Source organism: Opisthocomus hoazin, chromosome 18 (genome assembly GCF_030867145.1).
Source record: "Opisthocomus hoazin isolate bOpiHoa1 chromosome 18, bOpiHoa1.hap1, whole genome shotgun sequence".
Lineage (NCBI taxonomy): Eukaryota > Metazoa > Chordata > Aves > Opisthocomiformes > Opisthocomidae > Opisthocomus > Opisthocomus hoazin.
This window is the reverse complement of record NC_134431.1, coordinates 18,996,555-19,021,011: the sequence shown is the minus strand read 5'-3', so window position 1 is coordinate 19,021,011 and position 24,457 is coordinate 18,996,555. Positions and strand designations below refer to the sequence as shown.

General features: G+C 68.5%; 1 protein-coding gene across 2 annotated transcripts in view; it reads left to right on the top strand.

Annotated features, from left to right (window-relative positions):
• Positions 1-24,457, top strand: part of NOL4L (nucleolar protein 4 like) — a 68,367-nt gene that overhangs the window by 33,568 nt on the left and 10,342 nt on the right. Inside the window, exons 1-3 of one of the 2 annotated variants that reach the window (XM_075438348.1) lie at positions 4,492-4,542; positions 11,620-11,761; positions 23,940-24,211. In XM_075438348.1, the coding sequence (XP_075294463.1) occupies positions 11,653-11,761; positions 23,940-24,211 (381 nt within the window). In that variant the 5' untranslated portion in view covers positions 4,492-4,542; positions 11,620-11,652. Of the gene's footprint in view, positions 1-4,491; positions 4,543-11,619; positions 11,762-23,939; positions 24,212-24,457 lie in introns of those variants that run through there. The other variant, XM_075438347.1, reaches the window with a different exon arrangement.

Sequence of the window (24,457 nt, the reverse complement as noted above, 5' to 3'; positions counted from 1 at the left end):
GTCCGCGTCGCCTCGCGAGCTCAGGTGCCGACGTGCTGAACGTTGACTTTGATCAAGTCACACAAATGGCTGTTTCTTAATTGCCTTCTCTCTTTAAAAAGGGGATAATACCTTAGAGAGACTTCTGAGGTCTCGCTCACTAATAAAGCTCTTCAAGAGCTTGGATGGCAACTACTTTGAGAGTGCGAACTATTATTAATGATTTCCGTTGTTACAGAAGATGAAGCTGTGTGGTTCAGCTTTTTAACCTTGAATCGTGTGCTTGCTTTTGTTTCCGCCGCGGTTAAACCTGCGCAGGCAGCCTGGCACCTTGCTCGGCTGCGCGGACTCCCAGGTCCCGCGTCCCTGTGTGTGCGAGGGGAGCGTGGGTATCCCCGAGGAGCCGGTGCTGCGCACAAAGACGGGTTCTGAAAAGCGTGGTGTGGCTTGAGGATGGCTAAAAATGGGTTTCGTGGTGGTTCTGTTTGAGCTGACGCGCTTCTGGCTTGGGTGGCCGAGAGGTGAGCTGTGAGGGCTGTCCCCCGTGTGTCACGCAGCGCCGACGTCCCGGCCGGCGCTGGGGGCTCAGGCTTTGGCAAGAAATGTTCGGGGATGTCTGGCTGCGATTGACCCATCCCGTGGAACACCCGTTCCCTGTACTCAGAGCAAGGCAAATTCCAGCCGCAGAAACATCTCCTTTGCTGCTCCTCCGCTTGCCAGTGGCTGGTGAACCCCCGAAGTACGGAGCTGCATTTCCTTCCCTTCGCTTGGTCTCGGCTCCTGGGAAAACCAACCCCTTTTACTCATGCACATGCCAGCTGCTAACAACTGCTCCTTTTACAGAAGGAGCGACCGCGCTGCACTGGGAACACAGCCCTCAGCCCACAACAAATCTGGCCTAGAAGAAAGTTTCCCAGATCTTTACTCTCCTTTTTTTCCCCCTGACTCTGCTCTGGATGGCAGAGAAGTTAAAACACGGTGTTGCTAACAGCTCGTGTCCCCCTCGTGCCATGCGACCGCGGCCCTCCTTCCGCAGCTCTTGTCCCTCTCGCCCCCCTTTCCTCGCTGCCCTCGCCCCGAGAGATCCGCGTTTCGGTGCCGCTCACCCAGCGGGGCTGGATGGGCGCGGGGGACCCGGTGCGGGAGGTCCCGTTGGTTAGCTAACCCACTTTTCAGAAGCACAAGAACATCAAGTGACTCGCACAAGGTCGCCCATGAGTCAGTGACTCCTCGGGCGCGCTGGCCGGATCCTGCAGTCCCCTGCTCTCGCCACCAGCCCCCGGTGCCCACGCCCCTCGACAGCAGGGCTGCGCGCCGGAGCGCCTGCGGCCGTGCCTTCAACGCGGCTCGTTCCGACTTCGACAGCAGCCCGGGTATTCCTGCGGAGCCTTGCCTTGGGAAATCACGACAGATGAGGTCAGGGCGTCGTGAGCGGTGCCCTTGGAGGCGTCACCGCCTGGTACGCAGGCAGGCTGTGTGTGGCAGGGCTGTGGCAGCCCGGGCTCGGCGCCGCTCCGGACCCGCGGCTCAGGCGCCGGTGGCATCCGATGGGACCCTGTCCGGGCGGGCAGAGCCTGGCAGGGAGCCCCAGGTGTTCTGCATGGGCAGGTCTGCGTCCGTGGGCAGGGCTTTGCAGGGACCAGAAGTAATGAGCAGGTTGCGAGGAGAGGGGGAAGGAAGCGGCTTATAAATAATATATTTGATGTGTATTATCTGTATAATATCATAACAGTAGTACTGGCTTATTATGGTTGGGGTTTTTTTTTAACATGTAATCCCGTAAGGCACTTACCCCTGTTCCTGACAACTTGATAAATTATTATTACCAATTCTATACCTAATTGCCAGTTATTTCCCCTTAGATAATTTGAATCCGAAAAATACCCGCTAGAAGGGAGCTTGGCGTGCCGTTGTCCCCGAGCTTCCCTCCCCGTTTCGGGAGACCACCCCTCTTCCGCCGCTGCGCCCCACTTCTGCCAGCCTCCCGACCCCGAGCGCTGGCACACACAATTGCCTTTCTGTCGGGCTGGTGACCCCCCTTGGGGTCAGGACCCCTCCCCGGCCCGGGGAGAAGCTCCTGCCCGGCGCCGACTGCAGAACTGCTCTTCCTCCCTCGCTCGCTGTGTGGACGCGGCTGCTGGGCACTGAGTTTGTCGATGTGAAATTTAGGTTAATCCGTTTCCAAAGTGGCTTAGCCGAACCCACACAAAGGCACTTAGGGTAAAATCCGAGCGGCCGCATGGCGAGGCAGCAGAGGAGGGCGGCTGGGCTGCACGCTGGCACCCGGGCTGGCCGGTGTCCCCTGGAGCTCCCCGAACCCGGGGTGGGCGCCCGGCTCCCGGGGTCTGCGCTCTCCCAGAGCGCTGCCAGCCGGTCCGGCTCCACGCCGGAGGGAGTGCGAGCGGTGAACAAAGCCCCGCAATGGGAAGGGGTTAAAAGCCCGCTCCGCCGAGGTCCACGGCGAGGCTCCTGTTCACCTTAAATGGTCAGGATTTTATTTTAGCTTCAGGGAGGAGCAGCAGCCATTGAGCTGGAAGCCAGCACAGAGCAGGCCGGGGCCGGGGGCTCGCAGCCCGCTGCCCTCCCGGCCGGCCGCTGCCTCGGGAGCCCAGCAGCCCCGGGGCCCCGCTCCTGCCCTGCCGCCTCCGGCTCCGCGGATCAGCCCGGGGGAGATGGAAGCGCGGTACCGAGCGATGCCCGCTTCCACCTCCGGCCTCGGATCTTCCCGAGCCGCCCCTCCTCCCTGGCTCGCCTTCCCTGGCAGCGCAGCGGTTAACGCTGGAGCAGAAAGCATCATAATTGGACATCCGCACTAACGAGCCATAAACACGAGCGTGGCAGTTCCCATCCTCGGCTCCGGCCCCGGCCTACCGCAGGCTCCGCCGCCCAACCCCTTCCACTTGGTTTATTTCATAAAAATTTCCTTCGTGACCGTTAAACGCCGAGAGGCGCGAGGTGGGCTGGGGAGGGGGACGCCGAGACGCCGGTGCCCATCGCGGCGATGCCCAGCGGGGTGGGAGGTCACCGACCTCAGCGGGACCCTGCCTGGGAGCGGGTCCCATCCCCGGGGATGCCTGGAGACCCCACGCTGCCCGCCCGGAGCGTCCCCATCCCTCTCAGGGGGCATCCCCATCCTTCTCGGGAGGATCCCCAAGCTTCCCAGGGAGCATCCCCATCCCTGCTGGGAGCATCCCCATCCTTCCAGCAGCATCCCCATCCTTCCCGGGGGCATCCCCATCCTTCCAGCAGCATCCCCATCCTTCCCGGGGGCATCCCGATCCCTGCCGGGGCCGCGGCGGGGGCACGGCCGAGCTGGGTGGGCAGCGCTGCCGTCGAGGCCGCCCCGACGAGCCGGGGGTCGAGCGGCTGCGGGCAGAGCGGGGTCCTCGCCCTCGGACCCGGCTGAGACAAAAGGCTTCGGCGGAGGAGGGGGCGCGGGGCCTGGGTACCGCTGCGCCCGCCGGTGCTGGGGAGGGGGCTGTGGGGCACCCACCCGTGCGGGGGTCCCGTCGCCCACGCCCCGCCGCACGGCCCAACCCCGGCACACAGCTCTGGCAGGCAGCTGGGGGTCGACAGGCCAGGGGTCCCCAGGTGGGATGCGGGTCCCCAGGTGGGGTGCAGCACCCTGAGCCGAGCCGAGAGTCCCCGGGCGGGGTGCAGCCCCCCGGCCCATGCAGAGCTGAGGGTCCCCATGCGGGTTGCAGCCCCCCCACCGTTCCAAGGGTCCCCAGGAGGGGTGCAGCCACTCCGCCATGCCGGTCCCCGGGCAGGGTGCAGCCCCCCGAGCCGGGCTGAGCCGAGGGTCCCCATGCGGGGTGCAGCCCCCTCCCCCGCCGTTCGCAGGGTCCCCGGGCGGGATGCGGGTCCCCGGGCGGGGTGCGGGTCCCCGGCCCGAGCCCAGCCGAGCCGAGGGTCCCTGGGCGGGATGCGGGTCCCCGGGCGGGGCGCAGCCCCCCGGACCGAACCCAGGGTCCCCGGGCGGGGTGCAGCCCCCCCCCCCGCCGTTCCGAGGGTCCCCGGGCGGGGTGCAGCCCCCCCCCCCCCGCTGTTCGCAGGGTCCCCGGGCGGGATGCGGATCCCCGACCCGAGCCCAGCCGAGCCGAGGGTCCCTGGGCGGGATGCGGGTCCCCGGGCGGGGCGCAGCCCCCCGGACCGAACCCAGGGTCCCCGGGCGGGGTGCAGCCCCCCGGGCCGGGCCGAGCCGAGCGGAGGATGCCCGGGGGCAGCCCCCCCCCCGCTCGGTGCATTCTCGCGGCTCTCCAGCAGGCGCCGGGCCCCGGACATTGTCTCTCCCTGCGGAGCCCCCCCCCCCGGCCCTCCCCAATGTGCTCTTCCAGGCGCGGCTCCCCGCGCCCCCCGCCGCGCCCGGCCCGGTGCGCCCGCCCCCCGCCGCCCCGCTCCCCTTCCCCCCCCCCGGGAGCCGGGAGTGACGCGCTCGGCAGCGCCGGCCCCTCTCCGGGCAGCAGCCGCTGTCAGCCGCTCCGGAGCGCCGCCCGCCGGGCCCCCCCCGCCGCCCCCCCCGCCGGGCCGGCGCAGGCCGCCAGGCCCCGCGCCCCGCTCCAGGTAGGCGCCGGCCCCGCTGCGGGAGGAGGGAGGGGGGGGGATGCGCGGGGGGCTTCCACGCGGCGCTGCGGGGAGGGGCGGGGCGGGGCGGGGGGGGGGGGGGGGGGGCGGCCGCGGGGCCCTGCCCCAACCCCGGGGGTGCGGCCGCGCCGGCCCCGCTTCCCCGGGAAGTTGCGGGTCGCCCGGTGTTGCGGGGGGGGGGGGGGGGGTTGGCGCGTCCTTCCCCGCGCCCGGCGCCGCTCCCCCCTTCCCCGGAAGAGCACAAAAGCGCTGAAGAAAGTGGGAGGAGGCGGCGGCGGGAGCGCTCCGGCCCCGGCGCTTCCCGGGCACCGGCCCCGCGCCGCCGCCATCGCCCCCGGCCCCGGGCTCTGCCCAGCCGCACCCCCGCACCCCCCCCGAGGTAAAGCCCCGCCGGGGTGTCAGCGCCGGGGCCGCGGTTCTCGGTCGCGGGTGGGTTCATTTACCGGGGGGCGGGACGGGGAGCCGCGGGGGGACACGCGTGGGGGGCTGGGGGGGGACCCCCGGCCGCGCCGCTCAGCCCGCGGGGCTGCCCCCCCGGCCCCCCTCCCCCCGCTGCCCGCGGCGGAGCGCGGGGCCCGTTCACGCCGCGGGGTTCACGGGCGTCCCCGCCCCGCCTGGGGAGGGAAACGCTGGGAGCGAGCTCCGGTGCTGGGGGGGCCGGGGGGGGCCCGGGGGGGGGGAGCACACGGGGCTGGCCGGGACCCCCCCGCCCTGCGACCCTCGGTTCAGCACCTCCCCGCTGAACAGCAGGAGCGCGGGGCTGGGGCGGGGGGCTGCGGGCTGGGGGGGGGGGGGGGGGCTGCAGGCTGGGATTGGGGGCTGGGGGCTGGGGCTCTGGACTGTAGGCTGGGTGCTGGGGCTGGGTGCTACAGGCTGGGGCTGGGGGCTGCGGGCTGGGATTAGGGGCTGGGGGCTGCAGACTGGGGGCTGGGGCTCTGGACTGCAGGCTGGGTGCTACAGGCTGGGGCTGGGGGCTGCGGGCTGGGGGCTGCGGGCTGGGATTAGGGGCTGGGGGCTGCGGACTGGGGGCTGGGGCTCTGGACTGCAGGCTGGGTGCTACAGGCTGGGGCTGGGGGCTGCGGGCTGAGGTTGGGGGCTGCGGACTGGGGGCTGCATGCTGGGGCTGGGGGCTACAGGCTGGTTGCTGGGGCTGGGGGCTGCGTGCTGGGGCTGGGGGCTACAGGCTGGTTGCTGGGGCTGGGGGCTGCGTGCTGGGGCTGGGGGCTGCGTGCTGGGGCTGAGGGCTGTGGGCTGAAGTTGGGGGCTGTGGGCTGATGTTGGGGGCTGCTTGCTGGGGCTGGGGGCTGGGTTCTGGGGTTGGGGATTGGGGGTTGGGGCTGGGGGTGCCGCCTTCCCCCTGCCAGCACCGCTCCGCCTCAGGGCCCTGGGACCGCTCCTGGGGGGGTTCCCGGAGGCAGAGCTCTCGGGGGGGGGGAGGGGGGGGGGAAGGAGGCGATGATCTTCCCTTCCTCTTCCATTTGCCGTCCGTCCTTCGAATTAACTCTTTTGCCGGTTTTTGGGAACTAACAAATGCTCGGTTTCGCCGCGTCCCGCGGAACCCCGCAGGAAGGGCAGCGAACACGGGCGCAAGTGGCCTGACAAAGAGCGCCGGGGATGCTCGGTTCGGTGGGCGACAGCCGAGCAGGCAGCGCGGTCACAGCTCGCTGCCACCGCCGCCGGCCCCCACCCGCGGGCTTGCAGGGGCTCCCAGGCTCCTGGGGCTCGGCGGAGCGGTGACCACGGCCGTATGGGTGGCTGCGCTATCAATCTTTGACCCGGAGTGTTTTATCTGCCATTAGTAAGCCTTTCTCTGCGCTGAACTGGTTAAGTTAGGGTCAAACCTGGTTCAATACCTTCTTGGCATGCTCAGAGGGCCGGGTTTAAACGGTCACTGCCTTCCCCGGAGCCCGTCCCCAGCGCCGGGCTGCTGCCGCGGCTCTGCCCCGGCCCGGTTCGGCAGCTCGGGGGGCTGCCCGTGCCGGGCAGGTCGCGGCTGGCACGGCGGCGGAGCCGCGCCGGGGGCTGGCAGTCACGCGTTGCCTTTTGTTGACTCTAAAAACACGGCTGCTGCTGGTGGGGAGCTGAGCGTGGCTGCGTGCCGGGGAGGTTGCGCGGCACACAGCCTCGGTTCCCGCTCGGCGGAAGGAAATCCCATCGGGATGGTGGGCTGTGGCATGAAAGGACGCGTTTTTAAAATAAAAGGACTCAAAGAGGGAAAATAAACCGTCCGGAGACTCAGAGCCCGGAGTATTCAGCGTGTGGGTGACTGGAGAGGCTGGCAAGGCGGTCCCCGAGAAACGGAGCCTGGCTGTAAAACCAGCAGGTCACCGATGGCCGTGCGCAGCGTTGCGAGGTCCGGGTGGCAGGGCAGCTTCCCCCTCCGCCCTGCTGCAGCGAGGCTGTTCCCCGGGAGGCAGAGAACCGTTCCCTCGCAGCTGACCGCGAGGTCCTGGTTGTGCTCCCGGGTCCGGCAGCGCCTCGCTGTGTGCCGGGGCGGCTCTCGGTGCCCCGCGTGTCCAGCTCGGCAGCAGGAAGGGCACTTTTCGAACTCGGGGGGGGGAGTTGAGAGGCTCAGCGGACGCGTGCGCGCGCGGTGCGTGCGGGTCGGTGAGCGGGGAGTGGGACAGCGGTGCCGAGCGCGAGCCCCGGCCTCCGCCGGCTGGAAAATGCTGGCTGCGAGCGTCTGCCGAGCAGCTGCACGCGTTGGACGGGAGATAAGGAGAGGAGCGGGGAGGTTGTTTTCCAAACCCCGAGTGGTGCCGGGAGCCCTGCTCCGGTGTCTGGGTGGGGCCTGCAAAGGCACCAGCGGGATCCGACTTCCCCTTGCCGAAGAGGAGCCGCACGCACGCCGCCTGACCCTTGATCGCTCGGTCCCTGGAACGCCGGGAACAAAGCGATGGGCCTGGGCTGCGGGGCGAGGAGAGCTCTGCGGAGAGCTGGGAAAGGCAGGGAGGAGCGGGGCGGCAGCGGCGCTGCCAGGGCCTGGCTCTGGGCTGGCTGGTCCGGGCAGCCGCTGTCACTCCCCGCTGTGCCACGAGTGCCGTGGAACCGGGGAAGAGGCGGCGGGTCCGGAGACAGGCGCTGGTAATGGATTGCGTTCTGTTTTCTAATGAAAGTTTCATTTGAAGTTTGTTTACAGGAAAGAAGAAATTAGCAGAGAGAATTCTCCTGAGAACCCAGAGAGGAAAAAGAATGAGCTGCCTGACTCGCAAGCCAAAAGAGGGTGGAAGGGTAGATCAGATTTACCGTATTGCTCCGAGTCGTGGCCGTTGCTGCTGCGGGGAAACGCTGCCCTGTCCGGCTGGCCGGTGGAGCCCGCGTCGGGGGGCTCTTGGCACCCGGGGGACATCCAGAGCTGCCCGCCACCCAGAAGCTGTGATCCCGCTCTGGTGCCCGAGGTTTTGACGCCGGCCGTGTGCTGTGCTGCTGTCCCGCGGCTCCAGCCGACCGCGCTGGGGCTGCCCCTGGGCCTGCGCCGCCAGCGCTCCGGGCATGGCTGCCAGGGCCGCCCGTCCCGGGGATGGTCCCTGGCGGAGCGGGGCAGTGCCGGGAGCCGCTGCCGGCACCGACGGGCGGCGCGAGGAGGTCCTGGTGCTCAGCCTCGGGTCTCTGAGGGGTGTCCTGAGGAGGGAGCTTGGGTGTCCCAGTGAGCAGCGAGGGATGCAGCCGAGGGGCAGTGGAGGATGCCGGAGCCGCAGGGACAGGGGTGGCCAGAGCCGTGCTCTGGAGTCCTGTGTCCAGTGCTGGGCTCCCCAGTTCAAGAAAGATGAGGAGCTACTGGAGAGAGTCCAGCGCAGGGCTGCGAGAATGAGGAGGGGACTGGAGCATCTCTGCTACGAGGAGAGGCTGAGGGAGCTGGGCTTGTTCAGCCTGGAGAAGAGAAGGCTGTGAGGGGACCTTCGAAATGCCCATAAATATCTGCAGGGTGGGGGTCAGGAGGATGGGGCCAGACTCTTTCCAGTGGTGCCCAGCGACAGGACAAGGGGCAACGGGCACAAACTGGAGCAGAGGAAGCTCCAACTGAAGATGAGGAAGAACTTCTTCCCTCTGAGGGTGACGGAGCCCTGGCCCAGGCTGCCCAGGGAGGCTGTGGAGTCTCCTTCTCTGGAGATATTCCAGCCCCACCTGGCTGCGGTGCTGTGCCCCCTGCTCTGGGTGACCCTGCTTGGGCAGGGGGTTGGGCTGGGTGACCCCAGAGGGCCCTGCCAACCCCTGCCATGCTGGGATTCTGGGATTCTGTGCTCAAGCTCGGGGCGTTCCTGCTTTTGGGAAGAGGCGCGAGGAGCTGCGGGGCACCGCGGCGTGGGCAGAGCCGGGGGGCTGCCCCGCGCCGGCAGCAGCAGATGCTCCCTCGGCCGTTCCCACCCGGGAAGCTGGGAAGGCTTCAGCCCGGCGCTGCCTGCGTGGTCGGCCTTGGGGTGGGCTGTGCCGTGGGAGCTGTGCGCTGCCGGGACGTGTGTCCCGTTGGCATTCTGGCCGAGGGTGCGAGTGCCGAAGAGCAGCAGGCCCTGGCTGGAAGGCGAGGGGCCAAGCTCTTTTCAGTGGTGCCCAGTGACAGGACAAGGGGCAATGGGCACAAACTGAAGCAGAGGAAGCTCCAGCTGAACCCGAGGAAGAACTTCTTCCCTCTGAGGGTGACGGAGCCCTGGCCCAGGCTGCCCAGGGAGGCTGTGGAGTCTCCTTCTCTGGAGATATTCCAGCCCCGCCTGGACAAGGTCCTGTGCAGCCTGCTCTGGGTGACCCTGCTTGGGCAGGGGGTTGGACTGGGGGACCCACAGAGGTCCCTTCCAACCCCAACCATTCTGTGATTCGGTGATTCTGTGGGTGACGCTGGGGCCTCGGGGTCCCTCGGCAGCAGCCTGCGCTTGTGCTGGTGGCCGGACCCCGGGCTCGTGGAGCTGCGGTGGCCTGCTTGGACGGGAGTTGTTTCTAGCTTATCAGTTTCTGGTTTGCTACCCGGAGTATTTCTAATAATAGGTGAATGTGACTGCGCCTCCAGAGAGCTGTCCGTGTTTATCAAGCACTTTGCGTAGCAAGCGCACGCGAGGCGTCCGTCGCGTCGCCGCCTCCCCACCACGCGTGAGCGCCCGGAGAGCGTGACACCTCCCGGGCTGGGTGCCGAGGCTGCGCGTCCTCCGCCCCGCAGCTGCCCTGCCCGAGCCGGACGCTTTCCGAAAACACCGCGGGTCGCTCCCAGGGCTCCTCGTCCTCCTCGCCGGGCAGGTGAGAGCCTGTGGGCAGCGAGGACCTTGGCATTTGCGCTCGTCCCTTAAGCTCTGACAGTAATCTGGAGTAAGCCTGGTGAAGAAGGCCACATATTAGGGTGGCTGCCTCCCTGCAGATGCTTACAATGGAGAGACTATTTATAGTTTGCAACAGGGAGACCTTTGCAGTTCGGCTCCTGAACGTACAAGATGGAGTTTCTGGGCAGGCAGGCTGGCTGGCAGCAGTGCTGCGTGGAGTGGGGGGACGCCGTGCCCCCCGCCGCCCACCCCTCCTGCTCCTCCTGCCCTGGGCACCGGGCTGGCAGCACCGGCGGCTCTGGGGTCGGGGCGTCCCTGGCCTGGTGGCGGGTGTGCGTGGGGCTGCTGAGCCCCGTCCGTCCGTCCGTCCGTCCGTGCGTGCGGGGTTTCACAAGCCGTAAATTCCAGGAAACTCCCCGGGAGGGAGCGAGCCGGGGGCGGGCGCGAGCCCTGAGCCAGCAGATGTGTCTGCAGGGACCGGGAGCAGGGAGGGAAGGCACAAACCTGGCCTTAAAGACATTTGTTTGTTCGCAGTAAAAGCCGGCAGCGGGCAGACAGGGCAGTTTTTACGAGGCGCAGGCGTAGGTTGGAGGGGTGCTTTCCAATTGCTGCTTACAAGGAAAGGGAGCGGGGGTTGTATTTTATCTCAGGACCAGGGGGAGGAAAAAAAAATAAGAGCAGAGAGTTTACAAGGCTTTGAAATGTTTCGATCAAAGGCAAGCGCAGTTGAAAGCGGCTCTGGAAACATTTTTGGTGTTCCCCTGCAGCCCAGGGCTCTGGATGCGGTCGCTGCCCGCTGCTTCGGGAGGGGAGCGGGGAGAGGAAGGCGGACGAAGGGCTCGGCAGCGGGACCGTGCCCGGACGGGGACACGGATCTGCTTCCGCCCGGGCTGCGCGTCCCGAGGTTCAGCCCGGGGAGGTCCCACGGCCCCTCCTCTCATTCAGGAGCTCAGTGCTGCCTTTATGATGATGGTTTTGAAATCCTGTGGCTGACCTTTCCGGCGCTGGAAGCGATCCAGGGGCTGTGTCTTGAAGTACTGTAAAGGTTAGCGAGAAGGGAGCGAGAGGGAGAGAGAAAATGTCCTTTCAGCTGCGGGGTGGGGGAGAGGAATGCCATCTACGCCGTGCTCGGGAGCGGGCGGCTGGCCGGGCTCCCTGGCCCCAGCCGGGGTGTCCTTGCCTCGCCCCGCCAGCCCCTTCCCCGGGCACGCGTTGTCGCTTCTGGCGTGGAGAGGCACCGTCCCTTGGGAGAGGGCTGGAGGAGCCGTCCCTGGCCCTCAGGGCTGCGCTCCCGGAGCCTCCTCTGCCGCGTCAGGCGGTGCGGGTCTGTGGGCACCGCTGCCGCTCTCCGGGTCGGCCGCTCCGGCCGCTCCGTGCCCTGCCCGTCCTCCGAGATGGCCGTCGCAGCGGACGATTCCATCTCAGAAAAAGTCCGAGACGTTTTCCGGAGCCATTTCGGCGGAGTTGCAGCCCCGTCCTCCGCTCCCGCGCGCCGCTGCCTCGCCAGAAGCGCGCCGGCGTGGATGGGGATTAAAGGGTAAACTCCAGGGCTCAGCCATCCGCTCCTACAGGATGCGAGCTCCTGCTAATTGTCCTCAATTAGAGACAGTGCCATTGCTCCGGCGGCTTCAGGCAGGAAGCCGAGCGGGGCAGCCAGCGGAGGGAAGGGCTGCGCGCCGTGGCCTTGGGGGGCCAGCCAGCGCGTGGGGGGCAGGAGCTGCCCACCCAACGGCTGCGGTGAGGAGATGGCAAAACCAGGGAGAGGAGGGAAGAAAATAGCTCAGCGAGTTAACCCTTTGCCGCTTGCCTCCAGGATGAGACATCGGTGAGCAGCGAGGACTTTGATATGAACGACTCCACATGGATCTCAGCTGACCAGCACCTGAACTCCAGCCTGAGCCCCAGCCAGGACGAGAGCATGCGCAGCCCGCAGAACCTGCACGGCCAGGAGGACGGTGAGTGCCCCAGCGGGAGGGGAGCGCTCGCCGCCGCTGCCGTGGGATGTTTTTGTGACTTATTAAACATTAACCAGTCCCTTCTGATCAGGTGTCCCACCTGTAGGATGGATTTCATATCGGCACAGGCTTCGAAGCAGCGCCGACTCCCAGTCCTTCCCATTTAGCCTGCTCAGCCAGGGCCCTCTCCAGCTTGGAGCTGATGGTCCTTGTGCGGGGACCCGGCTCCCAGCTCCCCCAGAAAGCGGTCACCGCGTTCTCTCCGGAGGCGCGGGGCTGTAGCTCCCGGGGTGCGGCGAGGAGAGCCCCGGAGGTGCTGACCCGCGGGCTGCCCTGCCGCAGGAAGGGTGCCCCGGCCGCGCAGCGCGGGTCGCAGCTTTCCGTGCGTGGAAGGCTGCACCTCAGGCAGCGCCTTGGGTCCCCCGGCAAGAAACGCGTGATCCGCGACAGCCGAGAGCGGTGAGAGCGCGGGGCGGGCGCGGGGGCCTCCTCGCTCCGGGCAGGCGCGTGGAGGGGGCTGACGGGGGCACGCGTGGGCTGGGTGGGAGGCGGCGGTCGGTGAGGAGAGGTGGTGTGTTCCTCCTGTGGAACACGCTAGTTTAGAACAAAAGAGCAAGTAAATAAATGGTAGAAGGACGAGCTCAGGTCAGAGTTCATCTCTGTGATGCCTGGAAGGATTCGGTGGTTGGACTGTCACCGGCTTTGGCTCACGAGGCTGAATCCCACGTTGTCCCCAGCGCGGGCGCCGCTGGGGGAGCGGTCAGGGAGCAGAGGAGTCGAGGGACAACCAGGGCTGGGTTGGTGCTGCCTTGAGAAAAGGGACTGGAAACCCACCCTGGAGGAAAGAAAGGGCTTTTGTGCCGGCCGGTCTGCCTGGGGGGGCTTTTAGCTGCTTGTGTGGCCAGCGGCAGGGACAGTGGGGACAGCGGGGACATGGTGCTCGTCAGTCCGGCACGTTGTGGCACTTGAAGATCTGCAGTTTTGAAGAAGCTGCTGGTTTTAGCTGACGAGCAGCGGCCGCGGAGCCAGGCAGCCTCGGTGAGGATGTGAAGCCTGCCTGTGCTGCTCCCCGGCCCCGTCGCCGGCGGGACGGCCGGCGGCACTTCTGCGCGTGCCGGGCCCGGCGGCGGGGCTGTGCCGCGGGCGGGGGAAGGGGGTTTCGGTGGTAACACGGCCGCTCGCTCAGAAGCGTTCGGCTCCTTGGGACCAGGCTGGAAGCTCTGCCCCGAGCGAGCGCTGGCTCTCAGGCTCTGGCCTGGCCCCGTCTCTCCGTACCCGCCGAGCTTTGCCGTTCTCCCGTTAGGACATGGTGGGCTTGTGGCTTATCCCTCACCGCGGAATTCCCAAGTCTCATTTGCGATCTAGAATGACACGGTTTTGATCCCTTTGCTCAAGACTGTTATTCAACAGAATAATAATTCAAGAAGGGACTCATGTATTCAGGCGAATCAAGGTGTTCTCACCAAAGCTGGATCCTCTCTCCCTCTCTGCCCTCTTGGGAAAGGCTTCCAATCGTTCACGCCCGGTGGCTTTTCCTCAGAAGCAGGTGTGGGGCCCTGCTTGGCTCCTGTAATTTCTTTTGTGGGGTTCAGTGGTGAGCAATAAAGCACCAACAGTCCCTTTTCGTGAGCAGGGCAGGTGTCCCAGGCTGTGCCGGGATCGGCAGGAGGCTGGACCAGGTGGACGTTGGCAGATCAGAGTGATGGAGTCGCAGAGTAAGCAAGCCAAGCCCAGGGCTGCTAACAAGACCCGTCAGGTAGAAGCCAGGCGCTGGGATTCCCGTCAGGCTGTCATACTTCAGGGGGTATTTTATGGGCCCGAAAAGAGGTTTTGTCGTGGTGGTGAATGGCCGTGTCCCGTACTGGAGCTCTAAAATACAGGCTAACGCTGCTGGGGCGAGAGGCCTCGTGTCAGTCCCTCTGCGGAACCGACGCTCCCACCCCGGACTGGAGCGTGTGCGAGGCTGAGACGGGAGGAAGGACGATGGAGCAGGCACGGCGAGCCGGGAGGGCAGCGGGCGGGTAGAGCAGAGGAGCACGGAGCAGGGAGGAGAGGCAGAGTGCTGGCGCAGGGAAGGGAACGCGCACGGATCAAAGTGTCGAGCCCTCTTCGGTTTCCTCTGCTCTCGACCCGTGAAAGCTCTTTTTTCTGGATCCAAATGTGTTTTACCGGATTCGTGCTGGCACGCTAAGGCTGTGCACGGCTTTCCCAAGGAAATGAATGTGAGTGAGCAGCCCGTGTGAGCCGTGCGCTGCTCGGAGCCCGGCTGGCCAGGCTGCCCTGTGCAGACCCCCCGCCCCGGGGCAGCCCAAGGGCTCTGCTCGAAGAGCTCCGGGCCAAAACGGGGTGTGGAGCCCCGTCTCCCGCGGTCAGCTGTCCACCGTGGCCCGCAGCAGCCCCGCAGAGCCCGGGCCGCCTTCCCCCCGCTGTGGGAGACGCAGCCGGTGCCACGGTGAGCCCCGCGCCTCGCCGGCCGCCGGGCCGGGCTCAGCTCCGAGCACCCCGGTGCTGCAGCGGGGTCGGCTCGCACCCCACCTCCTTCGGCCGGGAGCTCGTTCGGGACTCGGTGCTCCCCTCCCTCTGCAAAGCATTCGGAGTTACTGCATTGCTGCCGGCCGGCGGGCGGGATGCTTGGAGGGCGTCCTCTGTGGAAGGCTTCCCAAGGGATCGAGTTTTAATGAGGAATTCCCTAGTGGGACAGCAGTATCGTCTGACCCACTCGTTAAAAAAACTCTTGTTTAAAGGACCAAAGTGCCAGCTCCAGGTCTTTCAGAGGCCTGGGGGGAGCCAGCGCTCTGCTGTGGCATCCGAGCGAAGCCGTAGGAAATCCGGAGAGACGGGAGAGCAGGGAATGTCGTCCCACGCTTTGATACGCAGGTGTCTGCGAAGCCTTCGGAGAGCTAAACAGCAGCCAGGACGGAAGCCAACACCTTGTCTCCATGCCCAGAAACCTTGGCCCGGCGTAGCCACGCCGCAACCAGCGTCAGCCCTTGGAAGAGCAGGGAGAACAAATGAGACCTAACGGCTTTGGTGGGTGAGGAGCGGAGGAGGCACCGTCGGGAGAGCATCGGCAGCAGAGCCGGGGCTCCCGCCGCGCCGGGGGATGCGCGGTGGGACACAGGATGCACCGGCCAGCTCTGCGCAGCCGTGCCGGCACGCACACACTCGGTCCTTCCATTTTCCTTTGTTACTCATCCTGCGGGCCCCAGCACGGAAAACGTGAAGCTCCCGGCAACATCCCTTCCCCGTCGGATGTTGCTCACAGCGTACGTGCCCGCAGGAAGCCGGCGGCTGCCCAGGGCGACGGCCGGATCAACCCGAACCCTGCGCTGCTGGCGCGGGGCTGTTGTGCAGGACATCCTGGAGGGATGCGTCCGTGGGAGCCAGCGTGCCCTCGGAGCAAAGTGACCCCGAAGGCCGTGCTGTCTCGCTGTCCCCCGTGCCCATCGCTGTCCCCGAAGGCGTCCCCTGCCTGCTCCCAGCCGAGCACAGGTCCCGGCGCCTGGCCCTGCCTTGCTGCAGCAGCTGCAGCTGGGGTCTGTCCGTCGTGCGTCCGCGGGAGAGTGCGGCGTCGCAAAACCTCCTGGTTTGCTCTGGTGCGGGGGGTGAGCGGGGTCTCATCACGGGGACGCTGTGACCTGGCAGCGAGAGCAATGCCCTCGAAAGGAGAGCAGCAGGCAGACCCGGAACCCCGCGTACGGGACATGGCGAAGACTTGAACTGATGGAGAAGACTCCTCCGTCTTGCCCGCTGCTAGGACACGTCTTGCTCTTCCCTGGGCGTTCATCCTGCTCCGGCGCCCAGGAGCAGCGCTCAGCCCCTGGGCTGGGCTTGCTGCTCCTCAGCCCGCCCTGCCCGACCCTTCTGCAGAGCAGGGAGAGCTCCGGGGTGCAAGATCTGCTTTCCCTGTGTGGGGGGCGCGGCGTTGGCGCGTGGCACCGTGCGGGGACGGATCCCCCCCCAGCTGATGTCCCTGCGTGCAGCCCTCCCCTGACTGACAGCGTCCGCACCGAGCCCGTTCTGCCTGCGCAGCAGTGGCTGATCCAGACCTTGGAGAAAGGACTTGCTTAACCTACTTACCTGCGAAGGCCCGCGCTCCTCGGGGGCATCCCTCGAGGCGCCCGGCGGGAAGGCTCCCGGGGCTTGGGGACATCCCCGGGGGGGACCTCAAGGACAGGCAGGCAGGCGTCGTTTCAGGGTGCCGTCCCGGGGAGCAGGCAGGGCACGTCGCTCCTCTGGGCTCCCTGTCCTGGGGCGGCAGGGGCGGCACCGAGCTGTCCCCAACTGTCCCCAGCTGTCCCATCTCTCCTGGTGCGTCCCGCGTCCCGCAGCTCCGGGTGAGGTGCCCACCCGGCGCTGCGCAGCGCTGGGTTCCCCGCACCACCGACCTCGCCGGGCACGCTGTGGGCAGGAGAGCAGGCAGCCCCCTCGCCAAGTGCAGACCCTGCCCGCACAGCGCGCTCAGCCCCTGCCCGCAGGACCCCGCGCCCCGACCTCGCGCCGGGCTCCGTCCCAGGGCGGCCGTGACGCCCCGCTCCACACCCGCTGCTCCCCGGCGGCGGGTACCCGACGCGGGGCGATGGCACCCTCGTCTCCTCGCCTCGCGTGTCGTGCGGTTCCCGGTTCCCCTCCGCCGCTGGCGCTTTCCTCGCGTGGCCCCGTCTGTGCTCAGTCCGTCTGAGCTGCCCGTTGCCAGGGGTGGTCTGCGAGCCCCGAGACCCTGGCTTTTTTCCGTCTGAAGATGAGGAAGAACTTCTTCCTCCAAGGGTGATGGAGCCCTGGCCCAGGCTGCCCAGGGAGGCTGTGGAGTCTCCTTCTCTGGAGATATTCCAGCCCCGCCTGGCCGCGGTGCTGTGCAGCCTGCTCTGGGTGACCCTGCTTGGGCAGGCGGTTGGGCTGGGGGACCCCAGAGGTCCCTGCCAACCCCGAACATTCTGGGATCCTGTGGTTCTGTGATTTTTTTCCCCAGGCTGCAGAATCCGCACTGCTCTCAGGGCTTCCTGCGCTGCTGTTGGCTTTCACCCTTCCAGAAGCCCCAGCTCAGAGCCTAAACAGGACTGGGACCAGCACCCAGGCCTCACAGCAGCTGGATGTGACCTTAGCGTATGCCTCTTAGGCATGTGTCCCCTCTGTCCCCGGTGTTCCCTCGCTGTGCTGTCCCCCAAGGACTTCCCTGCCTGAGCACTGGGCTGGTGGCTCCGTTCCTTGTCACCTCCTCCAGGGGCACAGCTGCTCCCCCCGAGCAAGGGCCCGCGGCGAGGCTGGGGAGTCAGCGCGGGCGCTGCGGGGCCCTGGTGGCTTCGCCCGCCCGTGGCACTGCGCTCGGCTCGGGGCTCGGAGGGAGCAGAGGTTTGGAGGGCTCTTCCCTGGTCCGGAGCAGAGAGGATCGCGAGCCAGATCGGAGCCCCCCCAGCCCCGGGGGTCAGCCCCGCAGCGTGTCCCTCACCCGGGAGGGGTGCAGAGCCCCGTGGCTCGGGGGGATGGTCCCCGCTCCGTCCTGCTCAGAGGGCTGGGGGTGAGCGGCAGGGTCTCTCTGGTGACAGGCCTGGGCTGGAGGCCCCGGCTCGGCGTCAGCCCTGCCCGCAGCCACCGAATCTGTTGGTTTGGGAGCGGCGGAGCCCGGGCAGCGTGGGCCCGCAGCGTGTCCGCTCCCTGCGCCGGGGTCCGGGTGGCCGCCGGCAGCGGCGACACAAGGAGAGGTCTGGTCTGCACCATCGCCTTCCTCGCCGCCGGCACGGCCGGCTCCGGGCTGAAGCCCCCCTCGAGCAGCACGGTGGCCGGAGGAGCAGTGGTGGGGGGCACGGGGGTCGGGAGCAGCCGGGGCGGCTCGTGGCAAGGCTGCTTTCTGCAGCCGAGCTCGGGTGCAGGCGAACACGTCCGTCGCAGGGCAGAGCGGTGGGGTCCTGGTGCCGGAGGGAGCAGCTCCCTCGGGCTGGGCTGCGGAGATGGCACCGGGGGGCACCTTTCACGGCGGCGGAGGGGCAGCGGCCGCACAGCGCTGCCTTGTCCGGCCCTGCCAGATGTCTGGCTCGGCCGGGGCTCTGCTCGAAGGCGGCGACCGGCGAGGGAGTGCCGAGGGCGGACGCTTTGGGACGTAACGAGGTTTGCGTTAACGAAGAAAGAGAGGAAGCAGAGCCCCTTAGCTGGACCCTGGCCAGCCCCGCGGCCCCGGCGACGCTGCTGAGCTCTGCCGTGTGCGTCCTGGCGGCGATCAGCCGGGCAGGACCTGGAGCAGGCGGGCGTCGTGCTCCAGTGCGGGGCCGGGGTCACGGCCGCCAGCGTGGCCGGGGTCTCCCGTGCTGCCCACCGCCCGGCCGTGGGTGCGGGAGCCCCGGGGGGGCCGCTCGCTTGTGCCCACTGCGTGCGGAGCTGCCGCCCGGCCGGGGCCCCCGCGGGGCCCCCGTTCCCACTCGGTTTCTCTGAATTGTGTGAAGTATCCCTTCCTCGCCGGCTTGCCTCCTCCCCTTCTTCCCCCTTCTCGTCTCTTTTGTGAGTGAATAATTTATGGCACTTTTCATCTTCCTGGCTGCTGCTCCAGGCGGGCGGCGGTGGGATGCTCCGCGCCCTCCCGGCAGCCGCTCTCGGGCTGGGGGCACAGCGCCGGTGCCACGGCAGGGGGGCAGCCGGGCAGTGCCCTCCCGGCGGCCGCAGGGAGTCTGAGGTGGGAGCACCCCACTCTGCCATCGCCGTGCCGGCCGTGGGCGGGCGGAGCGGGCAGGGCCGCGGCTGGTGGCCCCGTGGTGGTCACCGGTGGGACCCGGCGGTGACGGCCGCGGCCGCGTCCCACCGCCCCGGTGCTGGCCGGGGGCTGCTGCCATGGCGGGGCACGGGCAGGGTGGGCAGCCCCCGGCCCGCCGCGCGGCGCGGGGCTGCGGCGAGGTTCCCGTGGGCCGCTGGCTCTTACATAAGCTCATTGTTTTCTGAGTCAAAAGCGGTTTTGTCTCTGCTCTGGAGATGTGACAGGAGGAGGAACAATTTGCCCCATTCATCTTTAACGCTGCCTTTGGAGAGCGGCGCGGTGGCCTTCGCCGGCGGAGCCGTTCAACCCCACCGCTGCCCCGCCGCCGCATCTCCCGGGGAGCAGGTGTTGGGAATCGCCCCTTCCCCTCCTGATCTCCGCAAATCCAGCGCCGCAGAAATCACGGATAATCCAGCAGCCTCTTCGAAATGAAAACGCTGAGCCCTGATTAATTCATTTAATAAGTGACTGATCCCCTCCTCCCCCAGCACCGCGGCCCAAGAAGCCATTTTGCTTCTCGCTTTCCCGGGCTCGGCGCCGCCGGGGAGAGGCCGAGCGCGCAGCGGAGGCACGAGGCGGCTTCGCCGTCGCCTCCTCGCTGGCCTCGCCGGGCTGCGGCCTGGCCTCCATGGCGGGGCCGAGGACGATGGTGTCGTCCTCCAGGCTCTCCAGCCTCGCCGGCATCTCCGGTGCGGGGCTGGGGGCTCCTCCACCTCCAGCCCGCGGAGCCCCGGCTCCGGGGGATTAAATGGGAGAACGAAATACTCCATTTTCCAACCCAAAGATCAATCCTGTTAGAAGTGACATTGTTTTTACAGTTCCATCTGCTTCAATTAGGGCACGGGGGTGGAGCAGGGGGGCTCCCAATTATCCTCATTAGAGGGGCTCCTGGTGCAGCCAAGCTCCAGCCGCGAGCGGGAGCTCACCGGGCTCGTGCTGGTTGATGATGAATGTGTTCATGGCTGCCAGCCTGGCCGTGCCCGCCTGCTGCGGCCGGAGCCCTGCTCCTGGGGGTGTTTCGGCCGCTCGCTGGGAGCCTGCACAAAACCTCTCCGAGCTCAGGAGCTGGGTGGGTTTTGCCAGAAGAGCGGTTCTCCGGCTTCGGCACGGCCCCGCCGCTGCTCCGTGCTGCCGGAGCGGGAGCCCAGCCCCAGCGCCAGCACCCGAGGCGGGGGCTCCCGCTCCGTCCCCCCGTCCCGCTGCGCTGCGGGGCGCCCGGCGAAGCCGCCCGGCGAGTGGCCCCGGCGCGTCCGCGCCAGCCGGGACGGCACCGCGCTCCTTCCGAGCCTGTCTGCCTGTCCGAGCCGGCCACAGCCGTGCGTGCTCAGACCCGGGGACCTCGGCAGTCTGACCGGGCGGCCGTCTGTCTGTCCCCAGGACTGAGATTAATCCAGCGCTTTGTGTGCAGGGCTTCTGGGAGAGCAGAATCACAGAATCACAGAATCACAGAATCACAGAATCCCAGCATGGCAGGGGTTGGCAGGGACCTCTGGGGTCACCCAGCCCAACCCCCTGCCCAAGCAGGGTCACCCAGAGCAGGCTGCACAGGACCCCGTCCAGGCGGGTCTTGAATATCTCCAGAGAAGGAGACTCCACAGCCTCCCTGGGCAGCCTGGGCCAGGGCTCCGGCACCCTCAGAGGGAAGAACCTGGAAAAACGTAGGAACAGGAAAATTATCTGCAGCTAGCAGGTTTACAGACCTCGTTATTTACCTGCGGCCATCCTTGGCGTGGACGAAATCGTCCCTGCAGCCGGTGCTGGTTCGATTCCCGGTTCGTTTGTCGCTGCTCCTCGCCCGGCTCCCGGACGCGTCGCCCTCGCTGCCCGCCGGCCTTCTCGGCTGCGGCAGAGCCGAGGTTTGGAGCGCGGCGGAGTCAGGTGGGAGCCCGATTCTGCGCAGCACAAAGGCGAACCTGAGACGCTGGGAGGTCGGGGGGGTCCAGAGCTCACCCCCCCGGGTCCTGCCCGGCCTGAGCAGCTGATGCGGGGACGGGAGCCGTGGGGGCCGGGGAGGCTGGAGGGGGGTGGACGAGGGCAGAGCAGGGTGCCCGGGGACGAGCCGGGGTGCTCGGGGCGGGTTGGGGGTGCTCAGGGTGGGTTGGGGGTGCTCAGGGCAGGTTGGGGGAGCTCATGGTGGGTTGGGGGTGCCCGGGGCAGGTTGGGGGTGCCTGGGGCAGGTTGGGGGAGCTCAGGGTGTGTTGGGGACACTCAGAGCAATGCAGGGATGCCCAGGGCAGGTTGGGGGTGCCCAGGGCAGGTTGGGGGAGCTCACGGTGGGTTGGGGGTGCCCAGGGCAGGTTGGGGGTGCCCAGGGCAGGTTGGGGGAGCTCAGGGTGGGTTGGGGGTGCCCAGGGCAGGTTGGGGGAGCTCATGGTGGGTTGGGGATGCTCAGAGCAATACAGGGATGCGCAGGGACGAGCGGGGGTGCTCGGGGCAGGTTGGGGGTGCCCAGGGCGGGTTGGGGGAGCTCAAGGTGGTTTGGGGGTGCCCAGGGCAGGTTGGGGGTGCCCAGGGCAGGTTGGAGGAGCTCATGGTGGGTTGGGGATGCTCAGAGCAATGCAAGGATGCCCAGGGACAAGCGGCGATGCTCGGGGCAGGTTGGGGCAGCTCAGGGTGGGTTGGGGGTGCCCAGGGCAGGTTGGGGGTGCCCAGGGTGGGTTGGGGGTGCTCAGGGCGGGTTGGGGGTGCCCAGGGCAGGTTGGGGGAGCTCACGGTGGGTTGGGGATGCTCAGAGCAATACAGGGATGCGCAGGGACGAGCGGGGATGCTCGGGGCAGGTTGGGGCAGCTCAGGGTGGGTTGGGGGTGCCCAGGGCAGGTTGGGGGTGCCCAGGGTGGGTTGGGGATGCCCAGGGCAGGTTGGGGGTGCCCAGGGCAGGTTGGGGGTGCTCAGAGCAATGCAGGGATGCCCAGGGCACCTCCGCTCTTCTCCCAGGTGACGGCTCTCCTGGTGCCCCTTGCCTGGCAGGGGTTTCATGGCACGGAGGGCCCCCGTCCCCCGCCCTGTGCAGGCGGCCGTGCCGGGGGGTGCTGCCGCCCCGGGAGGTCGCTGCCGTGGGCGACTGGCCCTGCCGTGCTGTCGCCGTGGCTGTGCCCGCGCTGACGGCGGGGCCTGGCGTGCGGCTCATGCCTCTGCGCTCGGGAATAATTCTCCTTAATCCTCCCGAGAGGCATCGCGGGATGAGGCTGGAGCCTCCCTCCCGGAGCCCCGTCTCGCCTGGCGCGGGGAGCGGAGCAGGGGAGGAGGGACGGCCGCCATCCCACCATCCCGCGGGCAGAGAGGCCCCCGCGCCCCCAGCCCCGCTGCTGCCGGCGCCCAGGGCACCGGGTGCCGGCGGTGGGTCCGGCTGCACGCCCGGCGAGGCGTGCGCGGGGCAGAGAGCCCTCGGAGCGGAGCTGGACGAGCCGGGCTGGAGAGCAAAACCCCCGGTGCCCTGGGGCAGGAGGGCTGGGGGGCAGGAGGTGGCAGTGCCCCCGGCATCCTGCCCTCCGGGCCAGCCTGGCCGGCAGCAGAAGCCCCGCTGCCGCGGTCCGGGCTGCAGCCGCCCACCGGAGCCCACCGCCGCGGCACGGGGCCGGGAGACCAGAGCCGGCCCCGGAGGGGAGCTGGCAGTGGGCGCCGGGGTAGTGCTGGGTGCTGGGCTCCCTCGGAGCCCTGTGCCCCCCAGCACGCCGAGCCAGCGCTCGCCCCGGGGTGGGGGCAAGGGCTTCTGCCTGGGGAGGGTGACGCCCGCCGCCGGCCCGCAGCACCCGGCACAGAAACACCGCGCCGGGGATTAGGTCAGCTCTGGTCATTGCTCAGAGGAGTAAGTGGATCAGCGCAAGGGAAAGGAGGGGGAGGGAGACCTGCTCAGCGGGGAGCTGGAGTGGGGTCCTTTTAATTTCGGGGCTTGTGGGGCCGGGAGCAGCCTTGGCGCGGGCGGGCGGCTGGCGGGCAGCGCTGGCACCCGTGCTGGGGCAGCTGGGGACACGCGGCGGCAGCCCCGGCCGGCCCCCACCGTCGGCTTGGGTGCCCGAGCGTCCTCAAGTCTGTTTATTTTCAGGGATACAAAGTCCTGGGCTGCCGCGGGGTCACGGCAGCGCTCGCTCAGCCTCTCCGCAAGGGTTCCCCTGGGTGCTGGCAGGGGGAGGAGGAGGAGGAGGGTGGGTGGCAGCAGCCGGGCACCGTCCCACCGCCCCGTGCCCGCACGCCTTCGGAGCGGGCACCCTCGCGCCGGGGGCCGTCGGCGGGTGCCGGGGCTGCCCCCCAGCCCGAGCCATTGTCCTGCGGCGGCGTGGCCGGGCGCGGGGGCCGCCATCTGCTTGTCGCTGCCGGCAGCTTCTTTGTTCGCCGCCCGGCGCACGCTGGCGCAGGAAGCGGCTCCCCACGTGCTTCGCCCTTTCCCTCTCGCGGAGGCACCTAATGAAATAAAGGATTTACTGCGGCGAGGGGGAGGGAAGGGCAAACGGGCTGAGCGGGTCGAAGATGTCGCGCCTGGCCCCGCGGCTGGGCTCTCTGGCCGGGTGCGGGCAGGGCTGGGTGCGGGCGGCACCGGGCACGGGCAGGGCCGGGCTCTCGGCCGCGGCCGGGCTGTTGCGGCGTGGCGGGAGGGTGGCATGGCGGGAGCGTGGTGCCGTGGGGGTGGATGTCACCGAGCTGGCTGTGCGTGGCGGTGCCATGCCGGGCCCGTGGGCCAGGGCTCTGCCTGTGTGGGTTGGGGGGGATGGCTCTGGGGCAGGAGTGTCCCCGTAGGGTGCAGGGGGTCACCTGGGCTGCGAGTGGGGCGGGAGGGACGGCCGTGCAGCCCCGGTCCCCTCCCCGTGGCAGCCGGGCAGCGTGCCCGCCATGAGCAGAGCCCCCGACGCTGCTCCCCGCGGTTCCCCCACCCAGGCGAGCCTGTCCTCGTGTGCCGTGGCCATGCCCCAGCGCGTCGCGTCCCACCGCACCCAGCCCCGAACGGGCCCGGAGGGCTGTGCCGGGAGCGAGGGACCCGGCGGGGAGAGGCAGTGCCCCTTTCTCCTCCCTGCAATGCAAACAGAAACCGAAAAGGACCAAATTCCAAAGTTCTTATTCAAGCCCAGGCACCGCGGCTGCGGGCGGAGGCGTGGGGACCGTCACCTGCCCGAGGGAAGGGTGGCCTGGGCATGGGCACGGGCACGGCAGCATCCGGCGTGTTCCGAGGGATGTGGGCGCGGAGCTGGGCAGCGGCCCCGCAGCCATGGGCGCTGGTGTCTGCTCCTCCAGCTGCTGCACCCCGGTGCCCGGAGCACGGCTGTGCCAGCTCGGCTCTCGGCATCGCCGGCGGCATCTCAGCTGCCGGGTGAGCCCAGCGCCGCCGGGGCCGGGCAGCGGCTCTGCCAGCAGCGGTGCGTCCCAACTGCGCGTGCCGGCGGTCGCCCACCTCGGGGCCGTGGTCCCGGGGCCCCGCGGGGGTGGGTGACCACGCGTCCTTCCTCGCAGATGACTCCTCGTCAGAGAGCTGCAGCGGGAATGGCTCCTCCACCCTGAACCCCTCCACCTCCAGCAGCACGCAGGGCGACAGCGCCTTCCCCGAGATGAACGGCAATGGCGCCGCGGCCCCCATGGACTTCACCGCCTCCGCCGACGACCAGCCCATCAACCTCTGCGACAAGCTGGCCCCTGCCCACGGCACCCCTTCCTACCAGTCGGACGGCTGCGGCGCCGACGGGCTGCGCAGCAGGGTCAAGTACGCCGTGAAGCCCACGGCAGAGGTACGGCCGCGGCGGGGGGCGAGGTGGGGCGGCCGCGCGTCGCCGTCGGAGCTGCGCAGGGCACGGCACGCGGGGAGCGACTGCGCGTGGGGTGCCCGGGGCCAGGCAGGGACGAGCGAGCAGTGGGCAGAGGGCGGGAGGGAGGGAGGGATGGGGGTCTGGGAGAGCTGGGGGGCATCCCCTGTGCCCCACCTGCCCCGGGGCTCTGCCGTGGGCTGGCCGCATTGCCAACCGGCTGCTCCTGCT